At 53.0% G+C, this 17,507-nt stretch overlaps 1 protein-coding gene across 14 annotated transcripts in view; it reads left to right on the top strand.

Annotated features, from left to right (window-relative positions):
- The window catches only part of TNS3 (tensin 3), a 235,607-nt gene that overhangs the window by 85,533 nt on the left and 132,567 nt on the right, over positions 1 to 17,507 (top strand). The window contains exons 1-2 of one of the 14 annotated variants that reach the window (XM_081244815.1): positions 7,571 to 7,651; positions 7,998 to 8,080. The exons of 7 other annotated variants lie outside the window; for them this stretch is intronic. Coding sequence is in view for 2 of the 7 variants with exons in the window: in XM_081244811.1 (XP_081100937.1) it covers positions 7,523 to 7,651 (129 nt within the window). In the remaining 5 variants the exon portion in view is untranslated. 6 more of the 14 variants (XM_081244812.1, XM_081244811.1, XM_081244816.1 and 3 more) reach the window with 6 other exon arrangements.

The raw sequence follows: 17,507 nt of genomic DNA, 5'->3' as shown, positions 1-17,507 counted from the left end.
CCATATTTGTGTACAAACGTGATTTCATATTTGCTTTACATTAAGGAATATATTGCTAATGATACTGGTATTTTGTTGTATTTTTTGAAAAGTCTTCATTCTAAAGATGCTGAAATACTTATCAGATGAAGTGATATGATGTCTGGGTTTGGCTTTACAGTGATTCAGTGAGGAGCTGTGGGGATTGGAAGCTGGTGGTACCTGAAGCTCAGGACCCTGGTCTCCACATCCCAGGATTATTGTGCAGGGTGCAAGTAGTATAGGCACAGAGCTCAGTGGGCTGGTGATTGAGACCCAGTGGCCAGTAACTTTTTCATCATATGAATCGTCCCCCATGTTTCGAGATCCACTGCCAGCTCCCCATCCTGCCCAGTTATCTTTCAGTACCTGAGAGCTCAAGGCTTGCCCGCCAGCGGCCAGTGTGGCCTCCTGACTAGTTGGCATCTGGAAGGAACACTGTGTCTGCTTGATGAAATGCTTCACTGAAAACCTGCTGAGTTCATCAGCACGTGACACAGAGGTGATACATCCTTTTCTAAAATGGCAATGTTTGCTTCATAAAGACTTTTTTTTTTTTTTTCGATCCGTGGGCCTCTCACTGTTGTGGCCTCTCCCGTTGCGGAGCACAGGCTCCGGACACGCAGGCTCAGTGGCCATGACTCACGAGCCCAGCCGCTCCGCGGCATGTGGGATCTTCCCGGACCGGGGCACGAACCCGCGTCCCCTGCATCGGCAGGCGGACCCTCAACCACTGTGCCACCAGGGAAGCCCCATAAAGCCTTTTTAAAACAATCATTCTACATGAAGTTAGTTTCAAACTGGCCAAGTGCATTCTTACTCTTCTCTTTGGGAAAATCATACATCTTCGTCCCCAGAGGGATTGACTTCAATATGATTTGCTCATGGCTGAGGTACAGACGTTGAGTGAGCACAGATTTAGACTCAATGTGACAAAGGACTTTGGAAAATTAAGAGTTAAAAATGGACTTGGAGGTGTATGAGGTGGTGAGCTCCCTGTCCTTGGGGATATTCAAGTAGAAGCTGACAACACTGCTGCAGTGGTCATTCCGCATGTGATTGGGAGATTAGGGGACTGAGTGAAAATGACAGCGAGGGTTGCTTTAGCGAAGCCAGCAGAGTATGTGATAACAAGGTTTTAGTCCAAACCAAGCAATGCACAGATAGTTTATTTAGTCAGTGGTTCTCAAAGTGTGATCTCAGAACAACAGCAACAGCATAAATCTGGGAACTTAGAAACGCACATCCTCTGGTCTCACCCCTGACCCCAGATCTCTCTTTTCCTAAGCCTGCCGAGTGACTGTGCTGCCCGCTGAAGTTTGAGCACCTGCTCTACAAGGAGATGTCTTCCAGGGGTGCGGCCACTCTGAGCGAGCCTGGCGGGCTGTGCGAGCTGGGCGTGGGGATGACTGAGGATGCTGCAGTGCAGCCTAGGGGGATGGAGAGGGGGTGGGGCTGGGCTGCCTCACCGAGATCCCTTCCTCTTGGGAACAGTGTCTCACCTCCTGATGCCTGTCTCCTCTCCCTCCTGCCTAGACGATGCTGTAGTCCTTTTGTCCGTGTTCTAGAACACAGAGCCAGCTTCGTCAGAGTCTCTGTCTAGAAAACGCTCCAAGCGGCTCAGTGCATGGCGTCGGAAGTCCTCAGGTGGAAACAAAGCTCTGGCAGAGACAGTGCGTGTCTTTAGAAGGAGGCATGGCAGCACCAACCTGTCAGCCTCTGCCTTCCAAAGAGGAAGGAGAACTCCAGGGCTTAGCTTCCCAAGGAGCATAAGGCACCCTTGGTATAAAAAAATGATATCACGTAAACTTACAACTATGACTGGATCAGACTGCGATTATGATTCTTTTCATAATGTTATCGTGACAAACGTGGGGACATTAGCATTGGGAAGTTTTCCAGATAGTTCTTAAGTGAATCGAAGATTGAATCATCTACAAATTTAAATAGATTAAATTACAGTCACACCTCATTGCTTGTGGATTTTATGTTTGCAAACTTGCCTATTTACTAAACTTTATTTGTAATCCACAAATCAACCCTCACTGTGATTCTGTGGTGGTCCAGGGATGTGCGCAGAAGGGCACAAATTTTGAGCTGCCTGTGGGCACGTCACCAGCTGAGGCTGTACAAGGTGTCTTCTTGTTTCAGACCTCAGACTAATAGTATCAATAAACAGGTGTCCTTTTCAAGGTATATTTCTTTTAGTGCCACATTTTTTGCATTTTTTTCTTTTTGTTAGTGATTTCTGTTTACAATGGCTGGTGCTCATAGGCACAAGAAGGCTGGCCAGTGTCATGGTGACTTTCTAGAACATGGCAACCTTGAATGAACTACAACTGATTCTTTTTTTTTTTTTTTTTTTTGCGGTATGCGGGCCTCTCACTGTTGTGGCCTCTCCCGTTGCGGAGCACAGGCTCCGGACGCGCAGGCTCAGCGGCCATGGCCCACGGGCCCAGCCGCTCCGCGGCATATGGGATCCTCCCGGACCGGGGCACGAACCCGTATCCCCTGCATCGGCAGGCGGACTCTCAACCACTGCGCCACCAGGGAGGCCCTCTTTTTTTTTTTTTAATTATAAGTTTATTTATTTATTTTTGGCCGCGTTGGGTCTTCGTTGCTATGTACGGGCTTTCTCTAGTTGTGAGCAGGGGCTACTCTTCGTCGCGGTGCACAGGCTTCTCATTGCGGTGGCTTCTCTTGTGTGGAGCACGGGCTCTAGGCGCGTGGGCTTCAGTAGCTGTGGCTCGTGGGCTCAGTAGTTGTGGCATGCGGGCTCAGTACTTGTGGCTCGCGGGCTCTAGAGCACAGGCTCAGTAGTTGTGGCGCATGGGCTTAGTTGCTCTGTGGCATGTGGGATCTTCCCAGGCCAGAGCTCAAACCTGTGTCCCCTGCATTGGCAGGCAGATTCTTAACCACTGTGCCACCAGGGGAGTCCCCAGTTGATGAGTTATTGATTAGGTCCTCAGACCTTTTCCCCTGACTTGCCCATCAGAAAGAAGAGACCCTAGCCCACTTCCCAGCTGCCTCCCCATGGACCTGCAGTGGGCAATTCTCATACAAACCTGAGAGGCGGGCAGGAGGAGAGGCCAAGCTGGGAGGAATCTGCGGTGGTGGGCTGAGTGGTCTTGGCTTTTGGGGTGCTAGGGTAGTTGGGAAGTTGGCGGCCCACCATGGTGAGTAAGAGCTGGGAACCTCTTCTGCATTTGGCATAAACAGGTTTGGGAGCAGACATGGTAGCCTCTGGGCTGAGTCCCAGTGCTGCTTCTCACTGGCTGGGTGACCTTGGGCATGTGGTCCTCAGCTCCCTTTTGGCAAAGTGGGGATGCTAAGGGTTCCCGGCTCAGGGGGCCGCCATATGGGTCATGAGAGATAGTGCAAGGAAGACACTAGGATGGGTCTGGGCTCGAATAGGGTCTGGGGTGTGTGGCTTTAACCATTTCTCTTCTCCATATAATAACAGTAATGAGGAGGATTGTCACATGCCGTCGATTTGCTTTCACATTCAGTCAAACCTGTCATTAAAAATGATCAGAATGTGTAGGTGGTTCTTGAGTTGACCTGTCAGTTAACCCGCAGAATCCTGACCGTGACTCACTTTAGTATTTAACTGTGTCGACACAGACAACAGTCATCGACACAGACAACAGTCGCCGTGTGTCTTTGGTGTATTGATAGCCCTGTCTTTGAGTTCAGTACGGTGGCTGAGGCTCCCCTGTCCTGTTTTTGCATAACGTACTCCCACAATGAGTCCTCTGAACTTCCCTCCAAGTGTTACGAAAGCTTAAGGAGACTTAGGAGATGATCTGACCACATCAGTCCTCTGAGTTTGCCCTGGGTGTTACACAGCCTGGTTAGGTCGAGAGCTCTGATGACTGTGCCTTTCCGGGGACGTGAACACCCACCCGTGTCTGTAGCAACAACAGATCTCTTTCTTTTTAGGCTCACATTTCAGTGGTTTGCACAATGTTTCCTTAAACTCGGCAGCGACAGAAGCCAGCAGACATGGTAGTCTCTGGCCTGGTTGATGGATGAGGCAGTATAGGATTGTGGAGGCTGGCTCTGAACATTCAGTGGGCAGCCCTGGGTAGCAGGCATTTGTCTTCCAGAGTGAGTGGAGTGACCATACAGTTATTGATTGGTGGGGGGAGGCAATCAATTATGGTGTGACCTCATTTATTTGGTTCTTGGAGGGCAAGACAGAGTTTAATTCCAATCAGTGAGCAGTAGGACCCAAACTTTGACGTGGCTTCCCAGCTGCGCCAGCCAAGACTCATCTTCCATTTTAATTCAACATGTGTTTGTCTTTTATTTATTTATTAAAAAAAAAATTTTTTTTTTTTTTTGGCTGCGTTGGGTCTTTGTTGCTGCACGTGGTCTTTCTCTAGTTGCGGCGAGTGGGGGCTGCTCTTTGTTGCAGTGCGCGGGCTTCTCACTGCGGTGGCTTCTCTTGTTGCGGAGCACGGGCCCTAGGTGCGTGGGCTTCAGTAGTTGCAGCATGCGAGCTCAGGAGTTGTGGCTTGCGGACTCTAGAGCACAGGCTCAGTAGTTGTGGCGCATGGACTTAGTTGCTCTGCAGCATGTGGGAATCTTCCTGGACCAGGCATCGAACCCGTGTCCCCTGCATTGGCAGGCGGATTCTTAACCACCGCGCCACCAGGAGAGCCCATGTCTTTTCTTGAATGTGATCCATTGTCATCCAGCATTTAATTCCACATTCACAGTCTTATATTTACCTCTCTGTTTCATTTTAAGCAACTTAAATGTGGGAAATATCCTCACCTATAAAAAGGGAACACCATTTCAGAGATGTTCCCAGAAAGGGGGCCTGCCTTTTCCTGTGGACCCCTGGATTTCAGTGGGGCCATCCTTGGTGGGAAGCTTGGGCACTGGGGCAGGATGGGCCTGCAGGACGGGACACTGCCCCACTGGGTACCACCCGGAGTGGCCTCACATCACTGCTGCTGAAGCCCTCTCTCTGCAGAGAGCTCTTGCCCTCCCAGGGTGACACTACCCCAGGGATAATCACACAGGTCCTTACTTTCTAGAGACTGTGTCTGGTCTCTCCTGGGGCTGCAGGTCACTCCTGGGCTGCTTCTTCCTGCACTTTTCATATCCCTGGCTGGCACCGAGAATGCTCCTGTTGGGAATTTGATGGTGTCTTTGAGAGCTGGATCCCCAGGCTTGGTGTGTTCTCCATCACCACGGAGTAAGGAATAAACGGCCTGTCCTTGGGGCACCACACCTGGCCCCATCTGCTCCCCGACCAGAGTGCACCTCCCCTCCCAATCACGTCTCTCACTCGTGAAATGCGGGAGTTGGGCTAGGACCGTCTCTCCCTCTGGGGCCCCGATGGTGAAGAGTCTGGCTTTGAGCTGATACCTCCATGAGACACGGGGCTAGGTGCCTCTGGACTTCTCCAGTCCTCTCATGGAGCCAGGAGGCTGCCATCGTTGACCCATTTCACAGAGGTGAGAACCGATGCTCAGAAGAGTTAAAAATCCTGCTGACGTGACACGTAAAGGGACAGGTGGCCCGATTACCCTTCAGCCCCGCGGCCCCTCTCAGGAAGCCCCTGCCGTCCTGTGGGGACCGAGCCAGCCTAAGACAGAAACTGGAGCCCCTCAGCTCGGGGCCTCCATTGCGTCTGGCCTGGAAGGAGACCCCACGTGGTTTCCTCCAGAGCGGACCCCTCCACTCCCTGGCCATCCTTCCAGGGACAGGGCTGAGAGAGCCTCCCACAACCCTCCCCGTGGTCCTCTATGGGAAGCAATGAAATGTCCTTGTTACGGAATAATTGATAAAAAATAAAAGAATGCCTGTTTAGATGTAATTATAAAATGGGCCTACATGAATCTCCCCCTCAATTTAAGGAACATATCCGACCATTTCATAAAATGAAATCCACCAGACAGCCTCCAGGGTAGACAGCTGGGAAGGGGAGGGTGGTTCTGACGTGGGGGATGGGGACCCGGTTCTGAAGTGGGGGATGGGGCCCCGGTTCCGAAGTGGGGGATGGGGCTCTGGTTCTGAAGTGGGGGATGGGACTCTGGTTCCGTTGTGGCGGATGAGGTCCCGGTTCCGACGTGGGGGATGGGGCCCCGGTTCCAAAGTGGGGGGTGGGGCTCTGGTTCTGAAGTGGGGGATGGGGCTCTGGTTCTTGGCCGCTCCTGGCCCGGCACTGGCTGTCCTTCCTCTTGTAGCTCCGGGTGTCCAGTGAGGAAGTTGAATCCAGCCTCAGACAGGTTGGGCCACCTGTTCAGCCACGGTTTTCCCCACGGTCTGACGTGTGTCCAGCCACCACCTCCTTTTTCCTTTTGGCCTCCTGGAAACTCGGAGCCCAAGGAGCGTGACAGTTCAGGAGCTAATGGAGGTATTATGGCGCCTGCTTCTTCTTTCTGGCCCAGCTATGCTCTTTGACTTTGTTTGTGTGTTTGTTTCTTGGTTTTGTGCTACTTAAAAAGGACAGAAGGAGGGCAGGCGGGCGGGTGGGCACGCACCTGTTAGGTTCTGGGACACCTGCCTTCTCAGGAACCCCAGCAAGTTTCCTGGGGGAACTTACGAGGATGGGGAGCAGCGCTGGGCCCGCCCTTTCTGCACCCCAGGGAGGTGGGACTCGGCAGTGCCAGCAGGACGCAGCCCCCTGCTCTGTGTGGTCCTTCCTGGTCCCTCTCTGGTCCCTGCAGCGCCCTGGCAGGCAGCCCTCAGCCAGAGCCCGCCTCCCTGCCCCGAGCGCAGCCCTATGTGCTGTCACTGAACCCTCTGCTCCGCTGTGGGGCTGGGGCCCCCATGCTGCAGCCCTGAGACTGCGCTCCCAGCCGCCCCTCCTGTCACTACTCCTCCGCCTGCCTCAGGCCAGCAGCAGGGAGGGGGCTGCTTCTGCAGGGAGAAGCCGGCCGTGCCCCTCTGCAGCACAGTGAGTTCCTCCCCAGAGGGACCTCCACTTGCACTTGGCACTGAGTCTGCCCCTGGCGTCTCTCCTCTGTTTGCCCCTGTGCTCGCTTGGTGGCGATGGGGCAGTGAAAGTTACGTGGAGCGCCGAGCCCTGACCCTGGCCCCCGCCCTCTGCTTCCTGGGGGCGGCCACTGCCCGAGCTGAGGACCTCTTCCCATCAACCCCTCTGGGGACATAAGACTTGATTGTGAAAGCGCTGTCTCCACCCTCCTGCCCTGTGGACGCCTCCCTCCCTTCCTTCATCAGCCTCGGGGTTACTTATGGTTCAGACCAGCCTACGCAGCTCAGAATTCTGAGTATTTGGTGACAAATCAGCACAGACATAATCTCAGTGTGAACGAAACCTTGCTTCTCATAGTTCAGCTTGGGGGTTACCTTAGTTTCCTAACTTAAGAGGGGTGTGTATTTTCTAGTAATTCATCGTAATCGCTGCTCACCTGTAGGAGCATTAAGAAAAGAATTCTTGGGCTTCCCTGGTGGCGCAGTGGTTGAGAGTCCACCTGCCGATGCAGGGGACACGGGTTCGTGCCCCGGTCCGGGAGGATCCCACATGCCGCGGAGCGGCTGGGCCCGTGAGCCATGGCCGCTGAGCCTGCGCGTCCGGAGCCTGTGCTCCGCAACGGGAGAGGCAACAACAGTGAGAGGCCCGCAAAAAAAAGAAAAGAAAAGAATTCTTAAGGTGGGCAATCCTAAAAAAATTCTTAAGGTGGGCAGTCCTGATAATGAATTTGTTTTCTGGTATTCTCGTTCTGGAAGGGAATGGTGTCTTGCTGGCTGTCTGACTTTAGGGAGATTTCTTGCCCAGAGTCTTATTTTTCTGAATGGTGCTGTGGTCCTGGGTGGTTACTGTGTTTGATGTGGGCTTGTGGGGAAGTTGTGTTTCAGGGGCCAGTCCCTGCCTGGTGCCCAAATACAAGGATTGAGTGCAAAGCTGATATTTATTTAGCACGTATTACCTGCTAGGTGCTGTTCTTAGCTCTGCACGTGTTTCCTTATTGAATCCTCCCAATACCTCCACTTTCCAGATGAGAAAACTGAGTAACGGAGAGGTAATTTCTGAAGGTCAGACAGCAGGTGCACATCACCCCTGCACCCTGCCATCTGGGCGGTGAGTGAATGAATGAATGAGTGAACAAATGAATGCCTTTATATTTGAACTGGATGTGGGTACCTGTTGCCTTTCAATTTTTTATTTTATTTTTTTTGTGGCTCTGCCCCACAGCAAGCGGGATCTTAGTTCCCTGACCCGGGATCGAACTCATGCCCCCTGCAGTGGAAGCGTGGAGTCTTAGCCACTGGACCACCAGGGAGGTCTCTCAAAATGTTTTAAAATGTATTTTTAACTCCATTTTCCTGGAGAAACAAACACAGACTGTACAGAGGTGTTTCAGCTGATCTCCTTAATGGAGCCCCCTCCCCAGTCCCCTGCCTGGCGGTGACATTTGTGCACTGCCACCAAGCCCCGTGCTTCCTTGTGAATCTGGCTCTGGTTATGCAACGTGCCTTTTGTTCCTTTTTATAAGACCTTTCACAACGCAAGTTTCAGGGCTGGTCAGCATGCCTGGGACCAGCACACAGGTCCGGCAACTCTGGGGAAGCTGGCACCCTTGATGTGTCCTCAGGCCCTGCCAAGTTCCCGGTATGGCATTCACTAAAGGTCTTTCTTTCTTTGCTCTTCACCCGAAAGCCAGAGGGGGCGAGGGGAGGTGGGAAGCAGGGGTGCAGCCTTCACCTGCTCCAGCCCAGGGATCCCAGTGCCACCCTTCACCCCGTGAGCGGGAGCGGGGAGTGAGCCTGGTGGGAGCTGCGACCAGCTCCCCGGCACGGTCGGCAGTGTGCCTGGAGAGGAAGGCCGTTGCTCCGGTTCCTCGTCTTGCAGGGATCTCATCAAATGCTTCCACAGGGTGATCTGGAGGATCCTGTTGGTGAGAACGTGTGTCACTGTAGCCAGTACCTGGGTGGGCGCAGCATATGAGTCCCACCCAGCCAGTGAGCAGAACCCACATTTGACAGTCTGTGGGGACAGGCTGTACTTTATGGTCACTGGGTTGTCTGAAGTTGGTGCTTCACCACCTGGCTGTTCAATGGAAAATTTCTTCCTAATAACCAACCACCCCCCTTTCATTGATTCCATATGTTATAACCTTGTGGTGGGGTAGAGAGTTGCTACTCTTCAGCTGCTATTCTTTTAAATTTTTTTTTTTAATTTTTTTTTTGCTGTATGCGGGCCTCTCACTGTCGTGGCCTCTCCCGTTGCGGAGCACAGGCTCCAGACGCACAGGCTCAACGGCCATGGCTCACGGGCCCAGCTGCTCCACGGCATGTGGGATCTTCCTGGACCGGGGCACAAATCCGTGTCCCCTGCATTGGCAGGCGGACTCTCAACCACTGCGCCACCAGGGAAGTCCCCCCTTTTATTTTTGTTATCCTAAAAATAAAGCTAGCTAGATATTCGTTGCTGAAATGTAAAACAGTATCCCCCTGCCTCTTAAAATGGCCAGATCACCCCTCTGACTCTTTGAAATTAGTGCTTGGTTTATTCCTTCCTTTATCTTGCAGACCTCTGTGTTTTGCTGCCTACTGCCTTCAGGACACCGCTCCCAGGGCTGAGCTGCATCTGGGAGCCAGCAGCCAGTGCCTCTGCTGTGTCTTCAAGGGGGGAATGTAGAGCTTAGACAAGAATTCACACCCTGGTTATTTCTGTGCAGTTGAGGTCAGTGCGGTCGAGAAGACCAAGGTAGACAGAACATGCATACAGGGCCCCTTTGCTGGGGAGATGACATCTGAGCTGAGAGATGCAGGTGGGGCTTGAATAAGTGGGTGCAGAGCATGTGCAAAGGCCCTGGGGCAGGAGGGAGCGAATGTGTTGGGAGAACTGAAAGGAGGGCTGTGAGGTGAGGATGGAGAGTGAGGGAGACTCCATGAGGTAGGCTGCTGGGTTGGGGCTCACCCAGGGCCTCCTGAGCCAGGCCAGTCCCCACCCTTTACCCTGTGGCAAGGGGACATGAGAACACCGCATTAGCATCAACCCCTGTGACACAGGCTTGATTTGTCCACCGTGTGTGTGTGTGTGTGTGTGTGTGTGTGTGTCTAAGTGTGCTTATGACAGAGATGGGTGCTGCTGTGTCTTCACGGGGAAGTGTCCGTGGCCTCCCCTCCTCTGCCGACATGCGTTCACTGACCGCTGAGTGGTTCTCATTAAGGCACTGCTTTCTCTGTTCTCATTTTCCTTTCACCCCATTTCATGCTTTCCCAGAAAACACATGAGACTATGTCGCTGTAAATGCTAATAATGCATTTACTCTGTGCTGGGCCCTGTTCTGGGTCTGTGACAGGCCTTTGCTGCTTGAACTCCACAACAACCTTGCAGAGAAGGTTGCTGTAGTTATCAGCCCATTTTATGGGTAAGGAGCATAGAGCACAGAGAGGGCATGCTGCCTGCTCAAGGTCACACAGCTGGAGCATTCAGGGTTCTGTTACCTGTACTTAGAGGCCTTCATCTGAAGGAAAGCAGGGCCTGGTAATGCAGGGACAGCCTGTGTGGCTAACCCTGGCCTTGGGTCAGCTGGCTGTCTCTGTGTGGCCCTGCGTTCACAGCCGCCAGGGCTGGAAGGGACTCCGGGAGATGCCCCGAGGGTGGCCATGGTGAGGAGTGTGGACATGGTTCTAGCCCAGGCCGCACTGCTTACCTGCTGTGTAGCGGGGCTCGCTGCGAATGTCTTCCCCTCCGCTTTCCTGCCCTTTGCGTTGGGAGGGTGACAGGGCACGCGGCCTATAGCAGCTGTTGTCTCTGCACCCTGAATCCGATCCCTCACATAAGCCTTTCAGGTTGTCCCCTAGGCTCTGCTGGGGCCCTTGGCGATGCGGCGTTGGTGTTGTGTCATTGCTGCATTGGATTTGTTAAGCACTTTTCGTAGAAGCCTGTAGGAAGCCAGTGATCCGCCTCTCATGAGTGATTATTGGAGACACGGAGCCTGGAGTCCTTTGGCCTGGACGCGGTTGCTGGTGTGACTGCGGCACCCTCCTCCAAAGCCTTCGACGGCACATTGTGCATCCAGAGTAAGGTCTGCAGGGTGTTTGTGGACTGTCATGCATCGACTACATCTTTTCCTTGAAAAAGTATAAGATACAAGGGCCCCTAGTAATTCTTGGCATCCTGTCAGGGGAGCAGAGGTTTGGGTGTAGATTTGAGGTGGTGCAGGATGTCTGACTGAACCAAGTAAAAGCCTCAGGTCAGCTGGGGGCCCAGGGGCCCGGAGCCCCACCTGCCCTGGGGAGCCAGCGGCTCCTGGGAGATGGTGTTGCCCAGTGGATGAGGATCCCACCTCCCCCTCCGCCCCATATACCACGCACGTCTGTGAGCGCAGGGGACCACCTCCCCGCCGGGCACCGTGGGTGCCTGTCTTTACTCAACCCGCGCGGGGCCCCCAGAGTGTGCGCCCGGGCAGCAGCTGCTCTCCCACTCTGGACATGTGCTTTGGCCTTTGTCCCCCGCGAGCTTCCCGTGGCCTTTTCACACCGGTAGTCCCCGCCAGGACCCCACTGTTCTCCCCCTCTGTTGTTTGGAAGTACGTAGCTGTCCCGCGTCTGCTCCCACACGGTGGAGTGACGGTGGAGTGCCTGTCTGAACCCCAGCCTTCCTTCCAGCGGTCTGCCCTCTTAGAAAGGCGCCGTTATCAGTGGCAAAGCATTTCTCTCCCAGCGATACTTGGGCCAGTGTCACCAAGTGTTCTGCACTGAGCTACCTCTGGTCTTGGCGAATGGTGCACCAGTCTCTGTTCTCTCTCTCTCTTTTTTTTTTAATTAATTAATTTATTTAATTTATTTATTTTTGGCTGCATTGGGTCTTCGTTGCTGCGCGCGGCCTTTCTCTAGTTGCGGCGAGCGGGGGCTGCTCTTCATTGCAGTGCGCGGGCTTCTCATCGTGATGGCTTCTCGTTGCAGAGCACGGGCTCTAGGTGCACGGGCTTCAGTAGTTGTGGCGCACGGGCTTAGTTGCTCCGCAGCATGTGGGATCTTCCGGGACCAGGGCTCGAACCCGTGTCCCCTGCATTGGCAAGCAGATTCTTAACCACTGCGCCACCAGGGAAGCCCTCTCTGTTCTCTTTTAATAAAAGAAGTTTGTGTCGGCATGCAAATGTCATGGTGGTCACTGTGCTCTCTTGAAAGATGGCCACGTGACTGCAGAATTGCTATCGCTACATCTATTTCAAATATAAAAATAACCCCATTAGGAAAATAAATGAGTTTTAATAATTTGAAAAATATGTTAAACAAGAGAGCCCCCGGGCAGGTCATCTAATTCTTTATCTGGTGGATGGCTCACTGCTCACTGTCTCGGATCCATGGACTCGGGGTTTGCAGGGCTGCACCAGACCTTCTAAGCGCTGGATCCAAAGCTGTCATTTTATCAGGGAGGCCAGTGACTTTACTGGGGTCCCAGGACTACATAGTGGTCTAAGCAGATGAGCTTTGGGCCTCAAGCAGCACCTTTAAGGAGAAGCAGCCCCTCGAGCAGCCCAGGCTTTGTGGGTTACCTTTCATATGTTTAACCTTTCGCACAGATTCCGCCTGTGTCTCTTCCCTTTGCCCTTATTTTTCTTAGCACATTTAGAAGTTGAGAGCTGTGATAAGCATGTGCCAAAGGGGACACAGGTGAAGGGGGCTGGGCAGGGCAGAGGCAGGTGGGGACGGTGCTGCATCGCCCTGGAGACCGGGAGGAACACGGGAGGTGCTGTGCTGTCACCCGGGGTGCTGGCACAGGTCTACGGAGAGCGGTGGGGGCCTGCAGCCCTCAGCCTCTGAAGGCTCCCCAGGAAGGCTGGCGGAGAGCTCTCTTCTTACAAAACAGCAAGAGAAAAGGCGTTTGCAGCACAGATCTGGGGGCCAGGGGTCTACAAGTAGAGAGGCTTCTTTAGACTTCCACGAGCTCAGGATGCAGGGTTTCTCATGAGCAAGGGACTGTCTTCAAGAAACTTCTGTACGTTGGCTCTCAGTTATTCTTAAGGCATGAAATATACTGTGGCGATAAAGGGAGACTTTGGCTTTTTAGCCCCAAAAGTAGATAAATTCTTTGCTTCCAAGTAAAGACTCACAGAGACATCACATGTCACCTTCCTGACAAGCACGGCGTTTGGGCATGGTCAGGCCCCTTCCACTGGGCATGGGACTTGCCCCTCGCTATCTGCTCATGGCAGAACTCCCCGGGCAGCCAAGGGGCTTCTGTCCAGTGTATCCGGGGTCCCGTCCCCTGCGTATCATCCGCTTGGTTCCAAATACAGCCCCAGAATGAAATTTTCTCCCGTTGCAGGATTTCATGCACATCAGATCTCAGAAACTGGCTTAGAAGTGGTCACTTGCTCACGGTTTCTCTATCCTCCTAGGCGTAGGGCTAGACTAGCTCCCCAGGGAAAAGCTCCTCTACCTTCACTGATTCCAGTCTGACCCAGGGACAGGCTGAGCAGGATGGGCTGTGGACCGTCGGGGGCCGGGGGATCGAGAGAGTCCAGAATTTTGGTGTCAGAAGTTGCTACTGCATCTTAACTGTGTGATTCTAGACACCTAATAGTACTTCTGAATGCTTTTTCCCAAACCGTGAAGTGAGGAGAATCACATCTCCGTCCTGGGGTTCCTGCTGGGAACCAGGTGGCTGACCACGAGTGGGTCTGCTTCCTGACCTCGGTCACCTGTGGCCTCTTACAGGACTGTGCTGATGGAACACTGCTGCCTTCTATACTGAAGCCCGGGGGGCTGCATGGTCGTTGGACCCAGGCCCTGTCTCCCCAGGCACGGCTGGCTGCTGTGGGGTGCAGGGGCTTTCTCTCCAGCCTCTCGGGGGCCCTGACTCGCCGGAGGGCCTCCCTTTTTCATCCTAGAGATCCTCTCCTCACTCTTTCCCGCCTGTGTACCTGTTCTGGCCTCACTGGTTCCCTTGCTGGTCCCTGAGATGCAGACAGTCCCACCGCAGGGCCTTGGCACTGGCCACGCCCCCCTGAGCGGCATCCCCTTCATGTGATGTCCCTCAGCCCACCTCCACGCTAGGCTTCTGCTGTGCCCTCCTCCCCGCGTGCTCCCCACCTAAGGAGTGGCCAGGAGCCTCACCGGCAGGCTGGGGTGAACAGTCACTATGTGGCAGTTCCAGCCCGTCATCCAGTTAGGTGATGGGGGCAGGTACTAGAAGGCGTTAGAGGGCCTGCCTTCAAGGAGTTCATTCTTTTTTTTTTTTTTTTTGCGTTATGCGGGCCTCTCACTGTTGTGGCCTCTCCCGTTGCGGAGCACAGGCTCCGGACGCGCAGGCTCAGCGGCCATGGCTCACGGGCCCAGCCGCTCCACGGCACGTGGGATCTTCCCAGACCGGGGCACGAACCCATGTCCCCTGCATCGGCAGGCGGACTCCCAACCACTGCGCCACCAGGGAAGCCCAAGGAGTTCATTCTTAATTGACAGACTTAGGCTTATGGATGGTGTCGGCTTGTCCTAAATGGGTGTGTGTTACTTCAGTGTAAGTTGGCAAAGGACACAGCTCAGGCTGTAGGTGAAACTGAGAAATGCTGGGAGGGTAGGCCGGGGCCTGGCCTTCTGATTGCATTGCTTGTACATATGTATGTATTTGTTTAATTATCCTTCACGTGTATATGTGTGTATGTATGTTTCTATCATCTATCTATCTACCTAAGCCTATCATGTATCTATCACCTATCCAATCTATTTATCTACCTATCTACCATCTAGCTATGTATTTCTCATCTATCTAGCTTACATCCATCATGCAAAGGGTGGTGGAGCTCAGGACTTGCTGGGGGTGAGAGCTGGCTCGGACCCTCTGTGAAGCTGCTGAGCCTTGAGGCTGCTGCGGGGAGTGTGGGTGCTACCCCTCCAGGCCCACCCTCACTGCCCTCTTGGAGCCTGGTGTTTCCCAAGGCCCGGAAGCTGCCCAACTCTGTGCCTTCTGGAGCAGGAAGTATCTCGCGCTCCTGTGCTAATTCTGGGGGAATTACAGAGCAAAATTAAAATGGTTCTCTTGGACCTTCAAGTCAAACCAGGAGAGAGTATGGAAGGATGGGGCTTTTGGAGGAGTCTCTGTGGCCCCCTTGAAACTCAGCTTCTGTGGGTCAGTAATGACAAGGGAAGTTCCCTCTCCAGCTAAGCAGCGAGGAGCGGGTGGCCTGGTGGCGGGCAGCTTGGCCTGGTCACGTCAGTGCTTGGACATCAGCAGGTGGGGCTGGTCCGCAGGGCCCCCGTGGCCTTCCCTCCTTCCAGGGTATTGTCTTCTCTCCTGCTTTGCTTTGTCACATGTGTTCGCACAGACCAGAGTTTGCAGAGTGAAAATGCAGAGAAGTTTGTAAATATCAGAAGACAGAATCAATCGCTTTATGCTGGTTGGTAGTTGAGAGCAGTGGTCTCCAGTCAGCTTTGAGTACTCACCCCCAGGGCTGAGACCTACTTACGTTTAATTGTAATGGAGTGTAATAGGATGCAATACATTATGTTTATTTATGTATAAATTATGTACGTGTCTCATATTGCAGATATGTTGTGTGCATTCCTTATACACACTCACAGGATAAAACAAAATGGAAAACGTTGCATGAATTGAAGGAACGGCACACGGCACCGTGTGTCTCCGCCGGGGCCAGTGGCTCTCAGACACGGTGATGAGCGCAGTCACCTGCTTAGCTTAAAACCAGCTTCAAGCCGGCTGGTCAGGATTCTGATGCTCTGCCGAGACTGGTAGTCGAGTCCTAAGGGAGGTGAGGTCCTTGGGAGGAAGGACAGGCTGGATAGCTCTGTGGTCAGGTCCTGTGACCTGGCCATAGTGAGGGTGGGGTCGCTCTCAGGCCCCTGCAGCCGCAGTGCAGCGACCCTGGTGGGCCGGGAATGTTCCTGTTCCAAGATGCTCAGCGTCCACCCTTGGCGGCTTCCTCACTGTTTGCCTCCCAGGAGGGCGTCTGAGTTCTGTGACTGTGGCTGTGAGGCCTGAATGCCACACCAGGAGCTGGAACTTCATCTGAGCTGACCCTGGAGGCATTACACTTTCTCTCTCCAGTTACAGAAGTAAGCTATGTTCTAAGCAGAATAGGAAAAAAAATGCACATAGAAGAAAAAATGTAACGGGACATTCCAGAAGCAAACTTCTGCCCTGTCAGCCTGCACTCTGGCCACACATTTCCAGGTGTGCGTGTATAGGAGTGAGTGGGTCTGTGTGTGAATCATATACTCTGCACTGGGGAGCGGCCATGTGGCCGTCTGTGGTCGTCAGCGCTGTTGCTGTCATAGGTCACGGCCTCTCTCCAGGCCCACACGTGTGTCGCCGTCTGCAGGGTAGCGTGGTTTATCTAATGTAACTGAGGCGCGTGGTTGACCTCTTAGGCTGTTGTCTATTTTTTGCTGTTACACACATCACAGCGCAGTGAGCACCCCTCTCCATAGAGACTCACAGACTTTTCCAGTAATTTCCTCAGCGTCATTCCTCACATTGCTAAGTCACATGCTTCAGACCTTTTAAGGGCTTTTTATCTTTACGGACAAGCTGTTTTCTAAAATGCTGAATCAGTTTACATTTCACCAATACTTAAAAAAAAAAAAAATATATATATATATATATATATATTTTTTTTTTTTTTTTTTTTTTTTTTTTGCGGTACGCGGGCCTCTCCTGTTTCGGAGGGCAGGCTCCGGACGCGCAGGCTCAGCGGCCATGGCTCATGGGCCCAGCCGCTCCGTGGCATGTGGGATCTTCCCGGACCGGGGCATGAACCCATGTTCCCTGCATCGGCAGGCGGACTCTCAACCACTGCGCCACCAGGGAAGCCCTTAAAAAATATATTTGATGCAGTGGGCAGGAAGGAGCTCACAGAAGGCAGTAGAGGAAGGCGCCTCCTGAGAGGAAGGCATTCGGGGAGATGAGACGGGGACGTCTGGGCTGTCCTCCCCCTCTGCCATCTTCGACAAGACCTCACACCTCTCAGAGCCTCGGTTTCCCCGCTTCTGAAATGTGGGGATAATTCCTTCTCACAAAGTTGCTTAATTCCTTCTCACAAAGTTGCTGGATGCATCTCCTGAGAGAGTGTATATATAGCCTTAGAGTATAACATAACCCTTACCACACACACACACACACACACACACACACACACATACACACACACACACACGGGGAAGGGTTATGTAAACTGTAAAGTAATTGTAACCTGAGGTTTTTTTTTCCCTGTTGGATAAGCTTTTTAAAAAAAGGAGTGGAAAAAATGGAGAATTCTCTCAAAGTCATTAACTGGTTCTTTCAAGTAAATATCAATACTAACAATAAAGACAGTAATAATGGCCGATGTTGACTGAGCGCCTCCTGTATACCAGGACACGCAGGACGAGCGTTTACATGTGCTGGGACCGCTTACCTTTTCCCTGACGGAGGATTGTTGTGCTGTCCCACGTGGGAAGCCGTCCTGCTGTTGGTTAATGGAATTGTGTCACTTGGGATCTGGAGTCTTAGGGCCGAGATGACCTGATAAGCTGTCGACCCTCCCGGGTGATAAGAT

The sequence above is a fragment of the Mesoplodon bidens genome, assembly GCF_964165515.1.
Source record: "Mesoplodon bidens genome assembly, chromosome: 9".
NCBI classification, from domain to species: domain Eukaryota; kingdom Metazoa; phylum Chordata; class Mammalia; order Artiodactyla; family Ziphiidae; genus Mesoplodon; species Mesoplodon bidens.
Note: the sequence above shows the minus strand (reverse complement) of the source record. Positions and strands in the feature narration are given on the sequence as shown.